The sequence below is a fragment of the Pongo pygmaeus genome, chromosome 1 (genome assembly GCF_028885625.2).
Source record: "Pongo pygmaeus isolate AG05252 chromosome 1, NHGRI_mPonPyg2-v2.0_pri, whole genome shotgun sequence".
NCBI lineage: Eukaryota > Metazoa > Chordata > Mammalia > Primates > Hominidae > Pongo > Pongo pygmaeus.
In genome coordinates, this window is record NC_072373.2 from 173,692,535 (window position 1) to 173,712,765 (window position 20,231).

At 38.8% G+C, this 20,231-nt stretch overlaps 1 protein-coding gene and 1 long non-coding RNA gene across 3 annotated transcripts in view; one reads left to right on the forward strand and one right to left on the reverse strand.

The window, feature by feature from the left end:
* The window catches only part of PRKAA2 (protein kinase AMP-activated catalytic subunit alpha 2), a 63,111-nt gene extending 62,322 nt beyond the window's left edge, over nucleotides 1-789 (reverse strand). The window contains exon 1 of one of the 2 annotated variants that reach the window (XM_054446921.2): nucleotides 600-789. In XM_054446921.2, coding sequence (XP_054302896.1) covers nucleotides 600-693 — 94 coding nt within the window. In that variant the 5' untranslated portion in view covers nucleotides 694-789. The remainder of the gene's footprint in view (nucleotides 1-599) is intronic. The other variant, XM_063655207.1, reaches the window with a different exon arrangement.
* LOC129011742 (uncharacterized) lies at nucleotides 778-19,807 on the forward strand. Its single transcript, XR_008493421.1, has 3 exons — nucleotides 778-878; nucleotides 2,481-2,605; nucleotides 19,544-19,807. It is a non-coding gene; the product is annotated as an uncharacterized LOC129011742 (long non-coding RNA).
* Nucleotides 19,808-20,231: the final 424 nt, after the last annotated feature.

Below are 20,231 nucleotides of genomic sequence, written 5' to 3' on the forward strand. Positions count from 1 at the left end.
ACATCTTAGACTTCACTCTGGTACTGCCCATTTCTGTGTGACCTTGAGCTTGTTACTACATCTCTAGGGGTCCTAGTTTTCTCACCTTTAGGGTGAGGACAACATGTTGACCAAGTCACTGTAAGGATTCAATGAGATCCCATGTAAAGCACCTAACAGGGCACCCGGCACGAAACGGCGCCTCAGTCCTCAGTAGCGTGGATGATCCCCGCCCTAAGCCTACAGGCTCAGAGCTGGGAGGCGCCTCGCAGAACGAGTCCAATTCTCCCGATTTTGCAGAGGAGGACACTGAGGTCCAGAGAAGACAGAAGTGCCTTGCTCCGACCTCCAGAAAGGCAGATGGGCGCGGGACCTGGAACCCAGGACGCCCGTCCTCAGCTCACACCCCCGCCCTCTTCCCTGGACCCTGCGGGGCCCGGGCGCCGGTGCCAGGCGAGGCGGTGCGCGCCACCCTCCCGGGGCCCCAGCTCCGCGCGACCCGGGACCGCTCCACCTGCCGCCGAGCCCCGCGCCCGCCGGAGGCCCGGGGCTCCCGCCTCTCCAACTGGGCTCCCGCAAGCCAGGCAGCCCCGCACAGCGGTCCGGGGCGCGTACTCAACTCTTCACTTTGCCGAAGGTGCCGACGCCCAGCGTGTCGCCCAGCACGTAGTGTCCGATCTTCACCCGCCCGTCGTGCTTCTGCTTCTCAGCCATCTTCGGCGCGCGCGGCCTCGCTCCGCCGCCTGCCGCTCCGCGTAGCCGCCGCCGCCGCCGCCGCCGCCGCCGCCGCCTACCCACAGTGCAGCGGGCCCTGCGGGCGAGGGGGCGGACCCCGAGCCGCGAGGGGCGCGGGGCGAGCGCGGGGTCCCGGGAGGGGGCGCTGGGCGCTTCGGGCCCAGGTGGGAAGCAACGGGCGAGCGGCGGGCGGGGCGGGGCGGGGCCGAGGGAGGCAGCGCGCGGCCCCCACTCCCGGGAGTGAGAGGCTCCTGCGGCGAAACCCGAAGCAGCTACAGGGGGGGCCGGGGACGCGGGGCGCTGGGCGGGAGTGCGGGAGGGGCAGCGCCAGATGCGCGGGGTCCGAGTGAGAGACGGAGGCGACAGGTGCTGCGAGGGGGGTAGGCGAGGGTGCCGAGGGAGGCAGGAGGCCCTTTCTGAGGAAAACCGAAGGGGGTGAAAATAGGGGATGAGACTGGGGCCCGATCATAGGGAGTGGAAAGACTTGGAAGTCAAACTGGAAGAAGTGACGGGCCTCGGGTGTGGGGAGCGAGGGGCTGTAAAAGGGAAGAGGCGGGAGGGGAGACTGCGGGAAGGGCCCTGGTCAAAGGGGCAGTGGCAGGAGAGCTTCTAGGAAGCTCCTCAAGTCTAGTCTGAGGCTTTTGGATACAGGTCGCGGCACAGGGAGAACGCACGCAGCTCTGTACTCTCTTGAATTGTCCTCCTCTGCTTATTCTGTAATTCCCAATTATTTTGTCCTACAGATGGAAGAGGCCCTCTCCGCCAGAGCTCTCAATTTTAACTAATTTGCCCACACTTTTCCAAAAAATCTCAGTCACGGTATTTGCTCGAGTGTATTTTAGCACATGCTTATATAAATATGTAGTTTTACCACGCGCTTATATAAACATATAGTACCGAAATGTGATACAGCTGTACAAGAGGGAAATGGGAAAGACGTGGAAAGGGAAACAATATTCTGCCCACAGAAAGTAAAATACGTAAGCGACAGAGGAATTGTGAAGGGCGAGGCCGATACAAGGTCACATATTAAAAGGAAGAATAAATGTGATATAGAAGTGAAAAGAGTGGTAAGAGGAAATTAGAAGCAAGATGCCTAGGCAGCGTGTTCAAAGACTGACCTCCCCACTCTCCCCCAACAAAAAAAAAAAAAAGAAAAAAGACTGGCAAAGAATTAGGTAATAAAGTGATTATCCCTGCCTCTCTTCCTTCTTTCCCGCCCTTCCCTCCCTCCTTCCTTCCTTCCTTTAATGTTGTCTCATTCTTTAATGTTGTTCTGTCTTTCAGTGATTAAAGTTTATTTGCTTCTCACCACACACACAAAAAGATTCGTATGCAATGTTTGTTAATTAGCTTGACTTATAGCCATTCCACAATCAATATATTTCAAAACATATACATACTAAATATATACAATTTTTATTTGCCAATGAAATAAAAAATTTTAAAACAGTAAAAAAAATTCTGTTTGGGGATAAGTAATTAAGGATTAGTCAAACATTTATAGCACTGCATGCCAGTAAAGTTTCAAGGTCACATTCCTCAAACATAAAGTCTCTTGAACACTGTTTATATGTAAATTGAAATGTATTGATCAAAAAGAGTAGGACACAACAAAACTTTGTTGTCTGATAAGTACTAAATATAGAAATTTCAAACATTCATTCTCATCCAAACATCAAGACAATCTGATGAGAGATGATCACAGCTTATAAATTATAGATATCACAGCTGTTAAACAGAGGCTATTTTTGTTCATTCTTCAGATCATCTTTCTTGCTGACAAGTATCATTTAGGAATCACTCTACCTCTCTGGCAATTTTGAGAAAATAGCCAGTTATTTTTGTGCTGAACTTTCATCTGGTTAAGGGTCATTCTTTCAGTATTCAAGTGAGTAAGAAAAGACCTATTCTGCTTTTGAGGTATGAGACGTATATGTCTTCTGCTCTAATATCCCGTTAAAAATGTTGAAAAGTCTTCACTTGAAGTTAGATGACTGCTTTCTTGAAGCTACATAAAGACTAACTGTAAATTGAGATTTCAAAGCATTTCGTACTGTCTTAACTATTTGTTGATAAATACTGTAAGTTAAATTATTATATACTTCATAACTATGATTTTTACATAGCTACTGTGGACTACCTTGTAGTCTTGTTACTATGTGAAATATCTATGATACTTTGTTGATTAAGAAGTTCATTTAAACACAATTATCTCATTTAATTGTCATAAAAGAAAGATTATTATTCCCATTTTATAGACGATAAAACTTAGTTTTTCCCTTTCTGATTTGCCCAGGGCTAAAAAGTGGCAGAGTCAGAACTCATATCCAGTTCTGACTTGTCCTTCAGTCTGCCTACTATACCGCAGCTGCCTATGCAAAAAGAAAGTATGGTGCTCTAAGAAAGTTAAAAATTTTCACAGTTGTGGTTCCATTTTCATATTTTTGTTATTTCTTGGGCAGTCCAATAATATATCCTATAAATTTGTAAATATTTAAACTACTTTTTGTTGTTTTTCTGACTTTTATGTAGAGGAAAGGTTGAATGGTAAGTGGGTAAGAAGGACAACTCTTGGTGGCAGCTCTCAGCCCTCTGTTGTCCTGGAGACTTCAGATAAGGTTCCATATTTGCCTCTTCCTACTCAGCAATAGAAAACTCAACAGTTAATTAGACTAGATCTCCTTAAGAGTCATGCCTCTTGGAGGTCTCACCCCTAAAGATGTTCTGGTAAATGCAGTGTTCCCATTTTATCTTCCAATGAAGGTTTCACGCCGCTATTGTTTAGTACCAATCTGTAAGCCCGGTGCCCCAGGGAGGTGTTCAGTTCTTAGCACTGGTCCAACTATTACTGCTTTACCCTCCTGCTTCTGAAACTTTGGGGTTGTTTTACCTTCAAATATTCTAAAATAAGTCCTGAATAGGACATTGCAAGACCACTAAACTAATATACTGTACTAGACACCATTGGTATTATCAGTAACCAATTTTTTTTTTTAATTATTATACTTTAGGTTTTAGGGTACATGTGTGCGATGTGCAGGTTAGTTACATATGTATACATGTGCCATGTTGGTGCGCTGCACCCACTAACTCATCATCTAGCATTAGGTATATCTCCCAGTGCTATCCCTCCCCCCTTCCCCCACCCCACAACAGTCCCCAGAGTGTGATGTTCCCCTTCCTGTGTCCATGTGTTCTCATTGTTCAATTCCCACCTATGAGTGAGAATATGCGGTGTTTGGTTTTTTGTTCTTGCGATAGTTTACTGATAATGATGATTTCTAATTTCATCCATGTCCCTACAAAGGACATGAACTCATCATTTTTTATGGCTGCATAGTATTCCATGGTGTATATGTGCCACATTTTCTTAATCCAGTCTATCATTGTTGGACATTTGGGTTGGTTCCAAGTCTTTGCTATTGTGGATAGTGCCGCAATAAACATACGTGTGCCTGTGTCTTTATAGCAACATGATTTATAGTCCTTTGGGTATATACCCAGTAATGGGATGGCTGGGTCAAATGGTATTTCTAGTTCTAGATCCCTGAGGAATCGCCACACTGACTTCCACAAGGGTCGAACTAGTTTACAGTCCCACCAACAGTGTAAAAGTGTTCCTATTTCTCCACATCCTCTCCAGCACCTGTTGTTTCCTGACTTTTTAATGATTGCCGTACTAACTGGTGTGAGATGGTATCTCATTGTGGTTTTGATTTGCATTTCTCTGATGGCCAGTGATGGTGAGCATTTTTTCATGTGTTTTTTGGCTGCTTAAATGTCTTCTTTTGAGAAGTGTCTGTTCATGTCCTTCGCCCACTTTTTGATGGGGTTGTTTGTTTTTTTCTTTTAAATTTGTTTGAGCTCATTGTAGATTCTGTATATTAGCCCTTTGTCAGATGAGTAGGTTGTGAAAATTTTCTCCCATTTTGTAGGTTGCCTGTTCACTCTGATGGCCAATTCTTTCACGTCTTTGCTCACAGTCACCTTCTTGGTGAACCCTACCCTGGCCACCCTATTTAAGTTACAGTTTCTTTTTTTTTTTGGTAATTTTTTTTAATTTTTTTTTTTTTTTTTTTAGAGACAGGGTCTCGCCATGTTACGCAGGCTGGTCTCAAACTCCTGGACTCAAGTGATTCTCCTGCCTCAGCCTCTCAAAGCACTGAGATTATGGGCGTGAGCCACCGCACCAAGCCTAAATTGCAGTTTTATCTCACTCATGCTCCCCGCCCTGCACTCTCCGTCCCCTGACCCTCCTCGACTTTTTTACATAGCACTAGCCGTCTAACATACTATTTAATTTATGTGCTTATTATATTTTTGTCTGTTTCTCCCAATTAGAATCTAAACTTCACAAAGGAAGAGAGGCCTTTTTTCTCTATTTTGTTCACTGATGTATCCTTAGCTCCCGGGACAATGCCTGACAAAATATAGATATCCAAGCAGATTCAGAGTGTGGCACCTGAAGTTTATTCAGTGTGGAGGAATCTCTTTAAGGGAAAAACAAATGCAAAATTGGGTATGAAAGTGAGTATTTGAAGTGAAAAACAACTATCTACAAATTTATAAAAGCTGACAAATGCCACAAACACCCCCAAATCCAGAAAAATAACAATATTTTTATAAATTAATTATCTAACATACCTCTATAATACCTGTTTTCTACATTTTCTGGCTGTATACTCTTTGATTACCTCTTTATATTTTGTAAATTTTTAAATAGAATAGAAAGATAATTCTGACATTAAGCATGATTCATTAAGTTTTTCATTACATGTTTCTTTTTAGGTTTTCCATTGTACATCTTTAATATAGCTAATACAGAGTTTATCGATTCTATTATCATATACATTATACATACACATACATATAGATATATACATATATGTATTTATATTTACATATTATATATGCAAATGGTATGTTCATACCCCACTTGCTGTTTCTGGGGCCTAGTGGCACCTGGTGTATCATTCCAAAAATATTTGCTAAATTGAATTTTAGAAAGGGTTAGTTACTAAGCTAGAGAATCAAGTGACAACAATACAGGGAAGAGTGCAGTTTTAGTTTATGTATACACATATTAAAGGCAAAGCATAATTTTACATCTCAGCACCACAGTCATTAGTGCGGTTAGAGAGGCATGAGTTAGCACCTTTGAAGTCTATAGATTCATGATATAGGGCTTCTATGGCTGTCTCCAATTTAAAATAAAAAAGTTGGACACTCGATGAATAATAAAGGGTGTTTATGGTATTTTATAGGAAGTACAAGCTCAATAATTACATTTTTAAAATTTTGTGTGAAAAACTTCAAACATACACAAAAGTAGAGTAACATAAATAACCTTAGCATCTGTGATGATCAACATTGTCATCATTTACCAATCTATCTCTGCACTTTTTAAATTTATTTTCAGGAGTATGTTAAAGTAAATAAGGAGATTATTTCACTGGCAAATACTTCAGTATTTAGGTCTAACAGATAAGCACTTCTTTTTAACACAACCATACTACTACTATCATATCTAACAAAATTAGCACTAATTCCTTACTGTTATGAAATACCCACTCTGTGGTGAATATCCCTTGATTGTCTCAGGAATGTAGTTTTAAAATTGGTTTATGCTAATCAGGATGAAAAAATTCACACCATTTTGTCAATACATCTCTTTTAATATGTAGTGTTTTCTCTTCCCACTCTTTTTTTAAAATGTCATCCATTTGTTGAAATATCGAATTATTTTAACTGTTGAATATCCCGATCTTGTTGGATTTATCTCAATAATTATTCATGATCACAAGAGGTAGTAGAGAAAGCTCAGTATTTAGAATAAAAAATCATGGCCCGGTGCAATGGCTCACACCTAAAATCTCAACACTTTGGGAGGCCGAGGCAGGTGGATCTCTTGAGTCCAGGAGTTCGAAACCCGCCTGAGCAACATGGTGAAAATGTGTCTCTACAAAAAATAACTGGACTGGTGGGGTGCGCCTGTAGTCCCAGCTACTAGGGAGGCTGAGGTGGGAGGATCACCTGAGCCTGGGAGGCAGAGATTGCAGTAAGCCAAGATCACAGCACTGCATTTCAGCCTGGGCAACTGAGCAAGACCTTGTCTCAAATTTATATATATAATTAAATATGTGTGTATACATATATAGACATATATGTATGTATGTATATATACACATACATATATAGACATATATGTATGTATGTATATATACACATACATATATACATGTATGTATGTATATATACACATACATATATACATGTATGTATGTATATATACACATACATATATACATGTATGTATGTATATATACACATACATATATACATGTATGTATGTATATATACACATACATATATACATGTATGTATGTATATATACACATACATATATACATGTATGTATGTATATATACACATACATATATACATGTATGTATGTATATATACACATACATATATACATGTATGTATGTATATATACACATACATATATACATGTATGTATGTATATATACACATACATATATACATGTATGTATGTATATATACACATACATATATACATGTATGTATGTATATATACACATACATATATACATGTATGTATGTATATATACACATACATATATACATGTATGTATGTATATATACACATACATATATACATGTATGTATGTATATATACACATACATATATACATGTATGTATGTATATATACACATACATGTATACATATACTCTCTATATATATTATCTATGTGTATATATTTGTATATGTGTATATATGTCCTGAGTTCATGTTCCATCTTAGCCTCTTAGCAATGTGTCCTTAAACAGATCATTTCATTTTTTATTGGTAAAACTAATAGTGTTCAACTAGACTATAAAGTACTAAAGTACTTGTCAGTTGTTTTGACATTCAACTCCCAAACTCCACTCCCTGTTTTAGAGTTAAACAATAGGGGGAAAAAGATAGAGTAATTACTGTAAAGTATTGTAGGTCACCATCCAAGGTATCTCAACAAACTGATCTTGCCACATTATTTTCCCTATACACAGTTTATCTCCTAATATTTATCATCATTGGTTTGTAAGGTTGAGAGAATATTATTATGGGCCTAGCCCCCTTCAAAGAGATAAGTAGATACACGTGACAATACTTGAAACCCTTTAAAGGAAATGTAATAAATAATTTTGAGATGTTATTTTTAGCAGGTACCCCGATAACAAATATTATACTTAATCCATTTTCATTTTGTGGCTGAGTACATTTCTAAATTGCTTCAACATGAGTCAACATTATAATTTTCAGTGCAGCTGAGAAAAAATAAAACATTTTGGATCAGACTTCCTTCATGAGCAGATGTATTAATTGGAATAACAAAGGTTGTTTGCTTTGCTGTATAAACATTATGGATCTGACAGCACTTTTAGAATCTTGCTTTCATGTGTGTGTTGACAGCTTGTCTGAAAAAAGCTCAAACACACTTTTAGATCAGTTAAATCAATTATTTCCCTCTTGGCATCGATTCAGTGACTATCTGTACTGAATACTTTTGAACTGGTGAAGTTGGAGTAAGGAGATACCAGTGTCACCTTGAGTTGATTATCGTCTCTGTTATGGCTGTCCATTGGAATTAAAACCCCTTGACAAAACTATGTAATATACTATTATTTGAAGCCTTTTATAATACTCTTTTAACGACCTCAAGTGGGTGTTAATGCTTTGGCTGTTGGCACAATCCTGTTAACATTAACTACTAAGCTTTGACATGATTAATGCGAACTTAAGATAAATTAGGTAATTTCAAGTTCTAAATGCTCTATAAATAATAAATTAATTATCCTTCCAAGAATAAAGACCTTTAAAAAAATCGGATAATTCAATTTCTTTTTTTAATTTGTATATAGGCTTAGACTAGATGCCCTTTCAAGACTCTGGGGTTTCAATTCTGTAAAATTCTATTAATAGTTTTTAAAAGCATTAATTAATAAACTTTTCACCCTCTACTTTTAAAATATTGAAATGTTTTAAAATTGTTACACAACTAGCTATTCTACAGATAAAAGATTTCTAGATTCTCGGAGTATATCATTGCTTTGTTCTAAGTACATGTATTCATTGAACAAAGATATATTGAATACCTACTGAGTGGCACACTACTCTTCTAGGCACTGGGAATGTAGCAATGAACAAAACAAATAGTATAGCCTATCTTATTTACCACTTATAATGGTAGTTTTTGTTAAAGAAAATAATAATTCATGACACTTATTAAAGACAGTAAGGCAGACTTTATTTGGGACTATTGTGATAGGTATAGGACCTCCTGCAATGAGGTTTTACAGTAGGAGACAGAGATTGGGCTCAACTCCAAATACAACAAAGAAGAGTAGAGATTTATAGCCAAGGAGGAGGGACAAGATGTGTTGATGAATGGAAAATTACTAGGAGGGTGGGGTAATTCTTTGCTAAACGGACCTAACAGGATTCTTGCTGAAGGCAGGCCAGGGTGATCAGCTATTACCCAGGGAATGGTGTGGGGGTGAGAAATTTGGTTAGACATCAAGAGTGATCAGGTAGTGAGGGTGGGGAATTTTGGCTAAATTGGCTTGGCAGAATTGTTGCTAAAACTGGGCTCTTGAAGACATGCCCAAGGACAGGACCTAGTGGATCAGAGGAGTCTGACTAGAGTTAGGTCAAGAAACGAGTGTTTTGTTGCATTCTACTGTAAGAACCAGAAAATAAGGAGTCAAATAAATATATAATGTAATGTAAGGTTAGTGTTAAGTACTGTGAAGGAAAAGCAGAATAAATGAATACAGAGATGAAAGTGGGGATGGGGGAGGGCAGGCATTTTATATAGATCATCAGAAAGTCTTTCTGAGAATGTAGCGTCTAAGAATTATGTGCAGGAAGAAGCCATTGAAATAGTTGGGGTAAGAGCATTCCAGGCAGAAGGAATAGCAAGTGCAGCGGTCCTGAGACAGTGCTAAAGCCATATTGGTGGAATAACAAGAGGTTTATGTGTCCAGAGTGGTGTGTACAAGGAGGAGAATGAAAGGATTTGTGGTTAGAATGCCTATAGCTAGATTATCCTGGGTAAGCTGTATTAAAACCTTTAGATTTTTTTAAAAGTGTAGTCAAGTATATTCTGAGAATTTTTGAACAGGAGAGTGCCATGATATGAATTATAAACTTAAAGATGGCTCTAGAAGGTTGTGTGGAAGAGTCTAAGGGGTCAAAAGTGTAAACAAAAAAACTAATTTAGAGACTATTGAAGTAGACCAGATGAATGCTGATAGTAGCTTACACTAGGATGGTAGCAGTGAAAATGGTGAGAGGCATTCAGATTTGGCATAAAGATTTTGAAGTTAACACCAAGAAATTTTGCTTATGGTTAGATGAAAAGTGTGCAAAGAATCAAAAAAGAGAAATCAAAGACTTGGATTTTTGGCCCATACAATGAGATGAATAAGAGTGCCATAGACTGAAATGCCAAAGACTTTATGAGAAATAAGCCGGGGGAAAAGAAGGGAGGTTGCAGGACAAAATTCTGATCTGACCATGCTAAGTTTGAGATGCTTAATAGCAATCCCAAAGGACACGCCAAGTAGGTACTTTGTGACCAGAGTGAAGAGGCCCAGACTCAAAAATGTAAGTTTCAAAATCATCAGCATTCAAGGAAGAGGCCCAAATTCAAAATGTAAGTTTCAAAATCATTAGCATATATCCCACAGGACTGGAGATCCCTTAGGAAGTGAATGTAGACAGCAAAAGGAAGAGACTCCAGGGCTGAACCATCCCATACTTAGAGACCTATAAAAGGAAGAGGATTGGCCGGGCACGGTGGCTCATTCCTGTAATCCCAGCACTTTAGGAGGCCGAGGCGGGCGGATCATGAGGTCAGGAGATCGAGAACATCCTGGCCAACACAGTGAAACCCCATCTCTACTAAAAATACAAAAAATCAGCCGGGCGTGGTGACGGGCGCCAGTAGTCCCAGCTACTCGGGAGGTTGAGGCGGGAGAATGGCGTTAACCTGGGAGCCAGAGCTTGCAGTGAGCCGGGATGGAGCCACTGCACTCCAGCCTGGGCGACAGAGCAAGACTCTGGCTCAAAAAAAAAAAAAAAAAAAAAAAAAGGATCCTGAAAAGAAATATCCGCTAAGCCAAAAGGAAACTTAAGAGAATATTTTCAGCTATGGAAAGACATTATTATCAGCTGTATCCAGTGCTACTCAAAGGCCAAGGAAGATGTGGATGAAGAGTTAACTATTGGATATGATGACTGTGACAAGTGACTTTGTAGTGGAGTGATGGAGATGAAAGTCAGAGTGAAGTGAGTTTATGAAAAAATTGAAGTGAAGAAATAGAGAAAGTGGTTCTATACAATTCTTTTAAGTTTTGCTATGAAGGAAATAGCAGCAAATGGAGGATATGGAAACAAGGGTAGATTTTTTAAGATGGGGAAAAATATAGCATGTTTGTATGCTACTTGTATGATCCATAGAAAAGGACGAACTGATGTGTGAGAGAGAATGAATAACTGAAGAACATTTAGCAGTGAATCCAAATGACAGTCTTTCAGGACCTTTCACATCAGTTTTCCAGGAACTTGTACTCTAATGGAAAACATACACACTTCAGAAATAAATTTCAGCTGGGCACGGTAGTTCATGCACATAATCCCAGAGACTTGGGAGGTTGAGGCAGAAGGACCACTTGAGGCCTGGAGTTTGAGACCAGGCTGGGCAACAAAGTGAGGCTAGGACTATAGTCCCAGCAACTTGGGAGGCTGAGGTGGAGAGATACCTTGAGCCCAGGAGTTCCAGGCAGCAGTGAGCTATGATTGTGCCACAGAACTCCAGCCTGAGTGACAGAGTGAGACCCTGTTTCAAAAAAAAAAAAAAAAAACTAATAAATTTCAAAATGTTGCAAGAAGTGATATGACAAAGTTACATATAGGATTGACTAAAGAGTACTGAGCAGTAAGTTAAACGCTCTTTTATTTGACAAGGGGAAAAATGATAAGGACCTGAACCACTGGTAGTCCCAGTAAAGAGGGAAGGGAAAGGATGGATTTAAGGATTGTTTAGGAGAAAGAATAAATAGGATTTAGCAATTGCTTCATTATTAATTAGAAGAACAATGAAGCAATTTGGGATGACTTACAGATTTCTGGAGTGGTACAGAAATCTTGTGGATGGATTGATCATCCAAAAACAGTTCGTAGCCTATCACCTCCTTCCTTAAAAGTGTTCAATAATTTTACATAACCTAAAGATTAATGTTTAAAACTCTTTAGCTTAGCGTTCACAGCCCCCAGAAAGTCTGCCTTTTTGGTATGCTCTTTACCTTCTGTATTAGTCTGCTCTCACACTGCTAATAAAGACATACCTGAGATGGGGTAATTTATAAAGGAAAGAGGTTTAACGGACTCACAGTTACATGTGACTGGAGAGGCCTCACAATCATGGTGGAAGGCAAAGGAGGAGCAAAGTCATGTTTTGCATGGCGGCAGTTAAGAGAAAGCATTTGCAGGAGAACTCCCCTTTATAAAACCATCGGATTTCATCAGACTTATTCACTATCACAAGAACAGCATGAGAAAGAGCCGTTTTCATGATTCAATTACCTCCCACCAGGTCCTTCCCATGACACATAGGAATTATGGCAGCTACAATTTGAGCTCCCCTGTGGGGACACAGCCAAACCATATCACCTTCCTAATGTACTTCCTTGAAACTCAAGGAAGTAGTGTGATCCAGTTTGAAAATTACTGGTCTACAGAGAAAAATCAAAGTCCTTAAGTCTGAATTCAAGGCTCTCTATGATCTGGTCCCTACCAACCTGATTTCTTGTCTCATCTTTGTTATCCAAAGCTCTAGTCATATCAAGTTTCTGTCAGTCCTATGTATACACCAAGTTGGAGCAGGCCACTGCACCTTTACTCCCACTCTTATTGTCTGGAACTTCCTTCATCCTTGATACTCTCCATCACAATCTGCCTAACAAATACCTCCACATCTTTAAAAACTCACCTCCTCTATGAAGCATTTCCACAACCTCCCACACACATTTGACCTCCCTATCTTTAATAATACTGTGCACCTTGGGTATTTAATTAAATCCATCATTGTACTTATCTGTTTACATGTCTTGTCCACCATTTGACTATCAATCCCTTGAGAGCAAGCACTGTGAACATAGTAGGTACTTAATGCATGTTAGTTAAATTAATGAGTAATAACTGAATGAAATCTCAGTTCAGAAATAACTTTTTTTTCTTTTCTTTGAAACAGTCTTGCTCTGCCGCCCAGGCTGCTGTGCAGTGGTGCAATCTGGGCTCAGTGCAACCTTCGCCTCCTAGGCTCAGGCGATTCTCCCATCTCAGCCTCCACAGTAGCTGGGACCACAGGCAAGCACCACCACACTCGGCTAATTTTTTGTATTTTTAGTAGAAACAGGGTTTCACCATGTTGGCCATGGTTGTCTCGAACTCCTGACCTCTAGTGATCCACCCACCTCAGCCTCCCAAAGTGCTGGGATTACAGATATGAGCCACTGTGCTCAGCCTCAGAAATAACTTTATCTTATTTTATCTATCCCTTCCCAGGTAGCACTGAAGGCTTTTTCCTATGTATTGTTCTGAGGCCCTATATCACCTCTGTTCTAGCACTATATTGTGGTATGACATTGTATTTGTTCCATGACACTATTTTTCTTCCTTTTTTTTTTGGTGTATGTGTCCCCTACCTAAAATATTCAAGGGCATGGATTTTATCCTGTTTATCTTTATATTCCCACCACTTGGGTACCCAATAAGTGTTTTAAGAAAGTATTATTTAATAATTAAAGAGCCACCTTACCCTTTAAAGTCATACATCATGTAATTATGCCCAGCTTTTTCCACTTTTGTGAAGAATTTTCTAATCATTCCTGGCTTGAGTTAGTCTTTCTCTCTGGAATTCTATTACCTGTAGTTTTCTCTCTTTTGAGTAATTATCGATCTCTGGAACAGTTCTTGATTTAGAGTGACTATAAAAGCCCAAGGACAAGAAAACTTTTATTCTTTGCTATATTGCTATACAGTTGTGACTCTCAACTCTCCTTTTTTGTGTACTACTATACTTGAGTAGCACACAGCCATACCAATTTCCGGGGTGCTCAGATTCATTCTGCCCTTTCCCACTGGAAGAGGTAAAAAAGCAACACCCTTGAATCTGATATGATTTATTTTATTAACATAAACAATAAGCTACTGCATTTGCTCCATTACTTGTTTCTATTTATAACAACCTCTTGCCCCACTGAGAATGACCACATTATAGTCATTCTTTAAGTAGTGATGAATGAATTTAAAAAAGGAAGGAATGCTATTTCTATTGTCATGTCCACAAGGAAGTCAGACCATGCCTTTTATGCAAAACTGGTTTGCTCATTTAATATATTACTATTTATGGCTGGGCATAATTTATTTGTGTGGGCTAGAGGAACACAATATTGTCCTTCATAAATTAAATCCCAAATAAAATAATAACTTTACTTCGAAAAATTATGCTTTTTTTCCCAGACCATGCTAGCCTTGGAGACAAATAGAAATGTTACAGGAACTGAGTTTTTCCTGATGTTTTACAAAATTCTGCTCTCTGTTCTCTATGGAACCCAAGTGACCCATACTCACTTCCATTTTCCAGTGTTCCTCGGCTCTGCTTGTCCATCCAGTGCTCATTGCCAAGTCCTAAAATTTAGGAGAAGGGATTTTGTTTTCTCTTCACAGTGCCTACAACCCTTTACCAATTGAAAAGATGACTTGGGGCCAGGCGTGGTGGCTCATACCTGTAATCCCAGCACTTTGCGGGGCCGAGGCAGGTGGATGGCTTAAGGTCAGGAATTTGAGACCAGCCTGGGCAACATGGTGAAACCCCTTCTCTATGAAAAATAACTAAACACTTTAAATAAGTTTAAAAGAAAAGATTATTTTATTCCTTTTTACAGCCCTTTACAATGCAGGATCTGCAACAAATTTCTCAGGAAATGGGCTGAGCAACACGTGAGGGATGTCACCCACGAACAGTGATGAGCAGTTATTGTTGCAAACCATGATTGAGTCGCCCGAGTCTAGTGTACCTTTCTTCTTTCTTTGGCCACTTGGGTAATTCTCACCTTCTCAGGAAATATCTTCCACTTTCCCCCAAATTAGTGGCAGCTTTTTTTCCCCCCAGTTTGGTTTTCCTCTTTGTATCATCATCCTAGTGCCCCAGAAAGCTTCTCCTAAAGGGGGCAGGGAGAGAACAACACATGTTTCAAGGAGGTCCCCATGCAAATTTGACACTTTGGTACCCTTGCCAGTGTTCCAAAGTGACCATGCAGATGGCATTGCCACCATAATCCTGTTCTTTTTTTGAGACAGAGTCTTTTTCTGTTGCCCAGGCTGGAGTGTAGTGGCATGATCTCAGCTCACTGCAACCTCCACCTCCTGAGTTCAAGCGATTCTTGTGCCTCAGCCTCCATTACAGGTGTGTGCCTCCATGTCCAGCTAATTTTTTGTATTTTTAGCAGAGATGAGGTTTCACCACCTAGGCCTGACTAGTCTCAAACTCCTGGGCTCAAGTGGTCTGCCCAGTTCAGCTTCCCAAAGTGCTGGGATTACAGGCACAAGCCACCGCACCCAGCCCATAATCCTGTTCTTATGTTCTTTCATTATTTATTCACTTGATTACTAACATAGATTACTTAATAAATTGTGTAGAATTTCAGGCACACTTAGGGAAGTAATAAACATTATAATGTATAATGAGACGCTTATCATGCCATCTCTCATGAGTTTTTCCAGGAAAAATAAAATAGAGGTCAAAGCTATCTTCAACTGTATTCTCATAAGTGGGGCTTTAAAATGCTCCCATGAAGAATAAAAAGAAATCATCCTATCTTCCTCTATTTTTAAAATGTATATTTAAAGGCTTTTCTAATATTTCTCAAATGTTTCAGGAACAATGAAAAAATAAATTGAGAAATATTCTCTTTTTTTGTACTGATTGTAAGTCACTTTTATAAAACATCTACTTTTAATATGCTTTATTCAGTTAATTATAATTTGGTTTGCTATAAAGTTTACTCATTGGGGAAATATTTTTTAGTAAACTAAATGCTAGTTTTTCAGAATGTAATTCAAGCCTCAAGAATTTTTTGGCCGGGCGCAATGGCTCACCCCTGTAATCCCAGCACTTTGGGAGGCCGAGGTGGGTGGATCACGAGGTCAGGAGATGGAGACCATCCTGGCTAACATGGTAAAACCTCGTCTCTACTAAAAATACGAAAAAAAAAAAAATTAGCCAGGTGTGATGGTGGGTGCCTGTAGTCCCAGCTACTCGGGAGGCTGAGACAGGAGAATGTGTGAACCCGGGAGGCGGAGCTTGCAGTGAGCCGAGATCATGCCACTGCACTCCAGCCTGGGCAACTCAGCAAGACTTTGTCTCAAAAAAAAAAAAAAAAAAGAATTTTTTATTGTCTAACATGCTAGATACAAAAGAATTATCCTATGAACAACACCCTCAAGGCTTTTACCTTCTCAAGGAGAAGACTTGTACCCATGAAATAATTTAAAAACAAGTTACTTACTTTTTAATTCATGAATTTAAATGGCACCTCATTATATTCCTTTCACCAAGTTCTCTTTGGTTATATAAGAAAGAAGTTAACTGGATTTTTGCTACCTATTTTCATTGACTATTACAAAACACTTGGAGTCACAGACTTATAAAATAAGAGTGTGATTATACACCCTTTATGCCCTTTTCTTTACTACCCCATTCTAAAATCTAATGGTATCTTTATGATGCCCACAGGGCAAAAGTTAAGTCATGTGGTAATTTCTTAATGAAAACAACCTGGAAGACAAGGAGGAATTTTTTTCTTTAAGATAGAATTAATCAAAACTGTCTTTAACAAATGTCATGTTTCTAAGTCCCAACATTGGACTATGTTCCTTGAATCCAAACTCAGCTTCCATTCTGAATTATTGCTGGAAAGGCTCTCAGCATTGCTTATATAGACACCTGTTGTTAACTCTTATCACTTGCCTCTTACTTTGCCTCTTAGTTTACTGATTAAGTCTAATCTGCCTTCTTGATACTTAGCCCTGTTTTCCATTCCTACTTTATTCAACATCTGAAAAGCTCAACAACTTCTTGATCATCTCCATCAGTCCAAAACTCATTCTATGAAATTTGGACTCACCCTAGGAAACTCTAGGCTTTCACCTGAAGTTGGCATAATATCAGATAAACCAGGAACATACCACTCTGGCAAGTTTCTTGGTCACAACAAGTAATATCCTTAACCTGGTCATCACCTAGCATTTATCGACATTGAAAAGAGAGATTGCTCTTTCCTCTTTCTTGAAAGAGGGTGCCATAAACACTTATTCTTGAACTCTCTTTAAAGACAAATCTATTGAGAGGTATCAGATGAAGATATATGTAGATTAGTTGTAGCGGGAATGAATAACTTTATGAATTGGGAAATGAATTCCTAGTTTGGTTAAAAGCATATTCTATACCTTATTTCCTGTTCAATAAATGGAGCATTTTCGTGGAAAAAACCCAACAGTTTTATGAATAGTCCCTTACTTTTTCCCATCTGTTAGGAACGTTTTTCAAATATAAATTAAAAATAAATCCCTACAAGAATTTGCATGTTCTTACTCCTTTGCTGTTGGGAGCTCTATATTATTTGTGTCACGAGTCTTAGCCTAGATTGTATCTGAAGGAATCCTTCCACTAAACGCAATAATCAGATAAAAAGAACTTGATCTTACTATATTCCAAGTGCTTTTCTGCACTAAACAAAAATTTTGAGAATTCAGATGTTAACTATTTTTAATCATTTTACTATTTCTTCCATAATATGTCTAAGATCCTAAATTTAAATTTTCTGAATATTCATTACAAATCTGGTATTTCATGAAACAAGATAGCTTTTTTGTCAAATTTTGGATAATTCATCTAGTCTCTATACTGTTATTCCATTTTGACCTATAAGGAAAAAAAACCAACATCACTTAAACACTTGACTAAGAAATCACATCCACTTGAGTCCTCAAAAGTTTTGTCATGAATAATTAAGTTTCAAGATCTCTTTTCCTTTTGTATAGCCACATTAAAATAATATTTTCTACTTTTTTTTTTTTTTGGAAACAGAGTCTTACTTTGTGGCCCAGGCTGGAGGGCAGTGGCGCGATCTCGGCTCACTGCAAGCTCCGCCTCCCAGATTCACGCCATTCTCCTGCTTCAGCCTCCTGAGTAGCTGGGACTACAGGCGCCCGCCACCATGCCCAGCTAATTTTTTTTGTATTTTTAGTAGAGACGGAGTTTCACCGTGTAAGCCGGGATGTTCTCGATCTCCTGACCTCATGATCCACCCGCCTCGGCCTCCCAAAGTGCTGGGATTACAGGCGTGAACCACCGTGCCTGGCCAATATTTTCTACTTTTGACACAAGCTTAGCCTATCTATAACTACAGAATTGTAAAATCTTGGTTTGGAGGAGCAAGGGGAATTGTAGAGATGATATATCTATACTATTTCTGGATGACTTGAAAGATGCGATTTTGTATGAACTTCATCTTAAAGTACTTCATGACTTCAGCGTGAAATTTAAATTATAAAAAATATGCAGCTGAGCCAAGTGAGTTTAGCAATAATTTTATAGAAATTGAAATGTTTATTATATGTGTTGAATGGCAATAGAAAACAGTTTGCATTCTACTATTTCCATTTTTTAAAAATTATCAGCCTTTTCATTCGTTTCTATTGTTGTCTGCTATTTACTGTGAAGGCACTGCATTATACAACCTATTTGAAATGTTTTTAACAGTGTTAGTATAGTAACAGTCCTCCTGACAGTCTCATAACTACAGGATGTCAATCTCTGAAGGTGAGCAAGTCACAAAAGGTGAGCAAATCACAAAAGGTGAGCAAATCACAAAAGAAATAAATGTAGAAAGAACCAATTCAAGAACTGATTTTCATCAGTAGTATAGTAAATGAATAGTGAGTACCCCAGTGATATTTCCTAAACATATAAAAATTGTTTGCACAGATCTCTCTCTTATACACACACACACATACGCACACAAACACACACACACACAGCTTAGCAGGAAAATACTTCAGTATATAACAGAGAATGTTCAACATTGTTTCTTTAAAATCAAATAATCTCACTGAGGGAAGGAAAAGTGAAAAGTCTCAGGTAGAAAAAGAAAATGGGGAGGAAAAAACCAATACAGTATGTTAGTTCTCCCATGTTATATAATATAAATAATTTCAGCACTGAAAAAGGAATAGTAAGAACAATATATTCTGGATTATGTATGCATGCATTCATTTAGTCATTCAACAAACATCCATTGAGTGCCCACTCTGTGCTAAGGATTTTACTCAGCCTTGGGTATATGAAGATTAAAAAAAAAAGCTTTATTTTTATCTTCAGAAATGAAAAATCAGAAAGCACAATGACAAGTAAAATGATAGAGGTAAGCGCAAGGTATGAAGGAAGCCTGGAAGAGGCATAAATACTCTTTTGTTTTATGCTATCTTATGTTTAATTAATGTGTTAGATTTCTTTCTCTAAATTTCCACTCTGGCTCCCAAGCAATCATGTTCTTTGCAAGAAGTTGTTCAAAGAAATATTTAAAATTTCCTTAAATTTACAATGCCATTTTAGTATTTAACTCTTTTTTGCAACTCAGGCACATGATTTAGCTTTTTAATCTATAGTCATAGTAGATTGTGTTATTTTTCAGCTAATATTTACTCTCCTATATCCTCGCCCACCCCATGGGAAGAATATATGTCACTTCATCAACAAAAGGCTTGGCCATGTGACTTTCTTTAGCCAATGGAATGTCAGTAGATGTAATTTACCACATCCTTGCAGAGGTTTTAAATGTGCCTCCATGAATTGGCTTGGTCTCTTGAGCTTCTGATCTCTACCAAAAGAAGCGCTTTCCTCAGACAGCCCGGGACTGCAAAAACACATACAGCCCAGCAAAGCTGTAGCCAATGCAAAGGCCTGTAAGCATGAAATAAATCTTTATTATTATAAGCCACTGATGTCTTGGGGTTGTTTGTTACTATAGCAAACATTGACTAATACAAGTGTTGACTTTATAAGCACACTGTAAGAAAAGCCATAAGTAACATAAACAAAAGGCAGGATATTTGAATTTACTTTCAAAACAAAAAGATGCTAATGTTATACACAGATTGTGGAATATGCTACAATTGTGTCATCCTTAACACAGCTACTTTTTCACCTTTTAGTACCAGAGCGTATGCATAAGATGCGAATATTTAGGAGCCAGACAGTAACCTATACATATGGGAGCCAGACAGTAACCTATACATATGTCTATGTGTCTATATATTTGTGCGATTAATAGCTGTAGATCTGTCATGATTCTTCTTACATTATAAAATTTAAAAGGACAG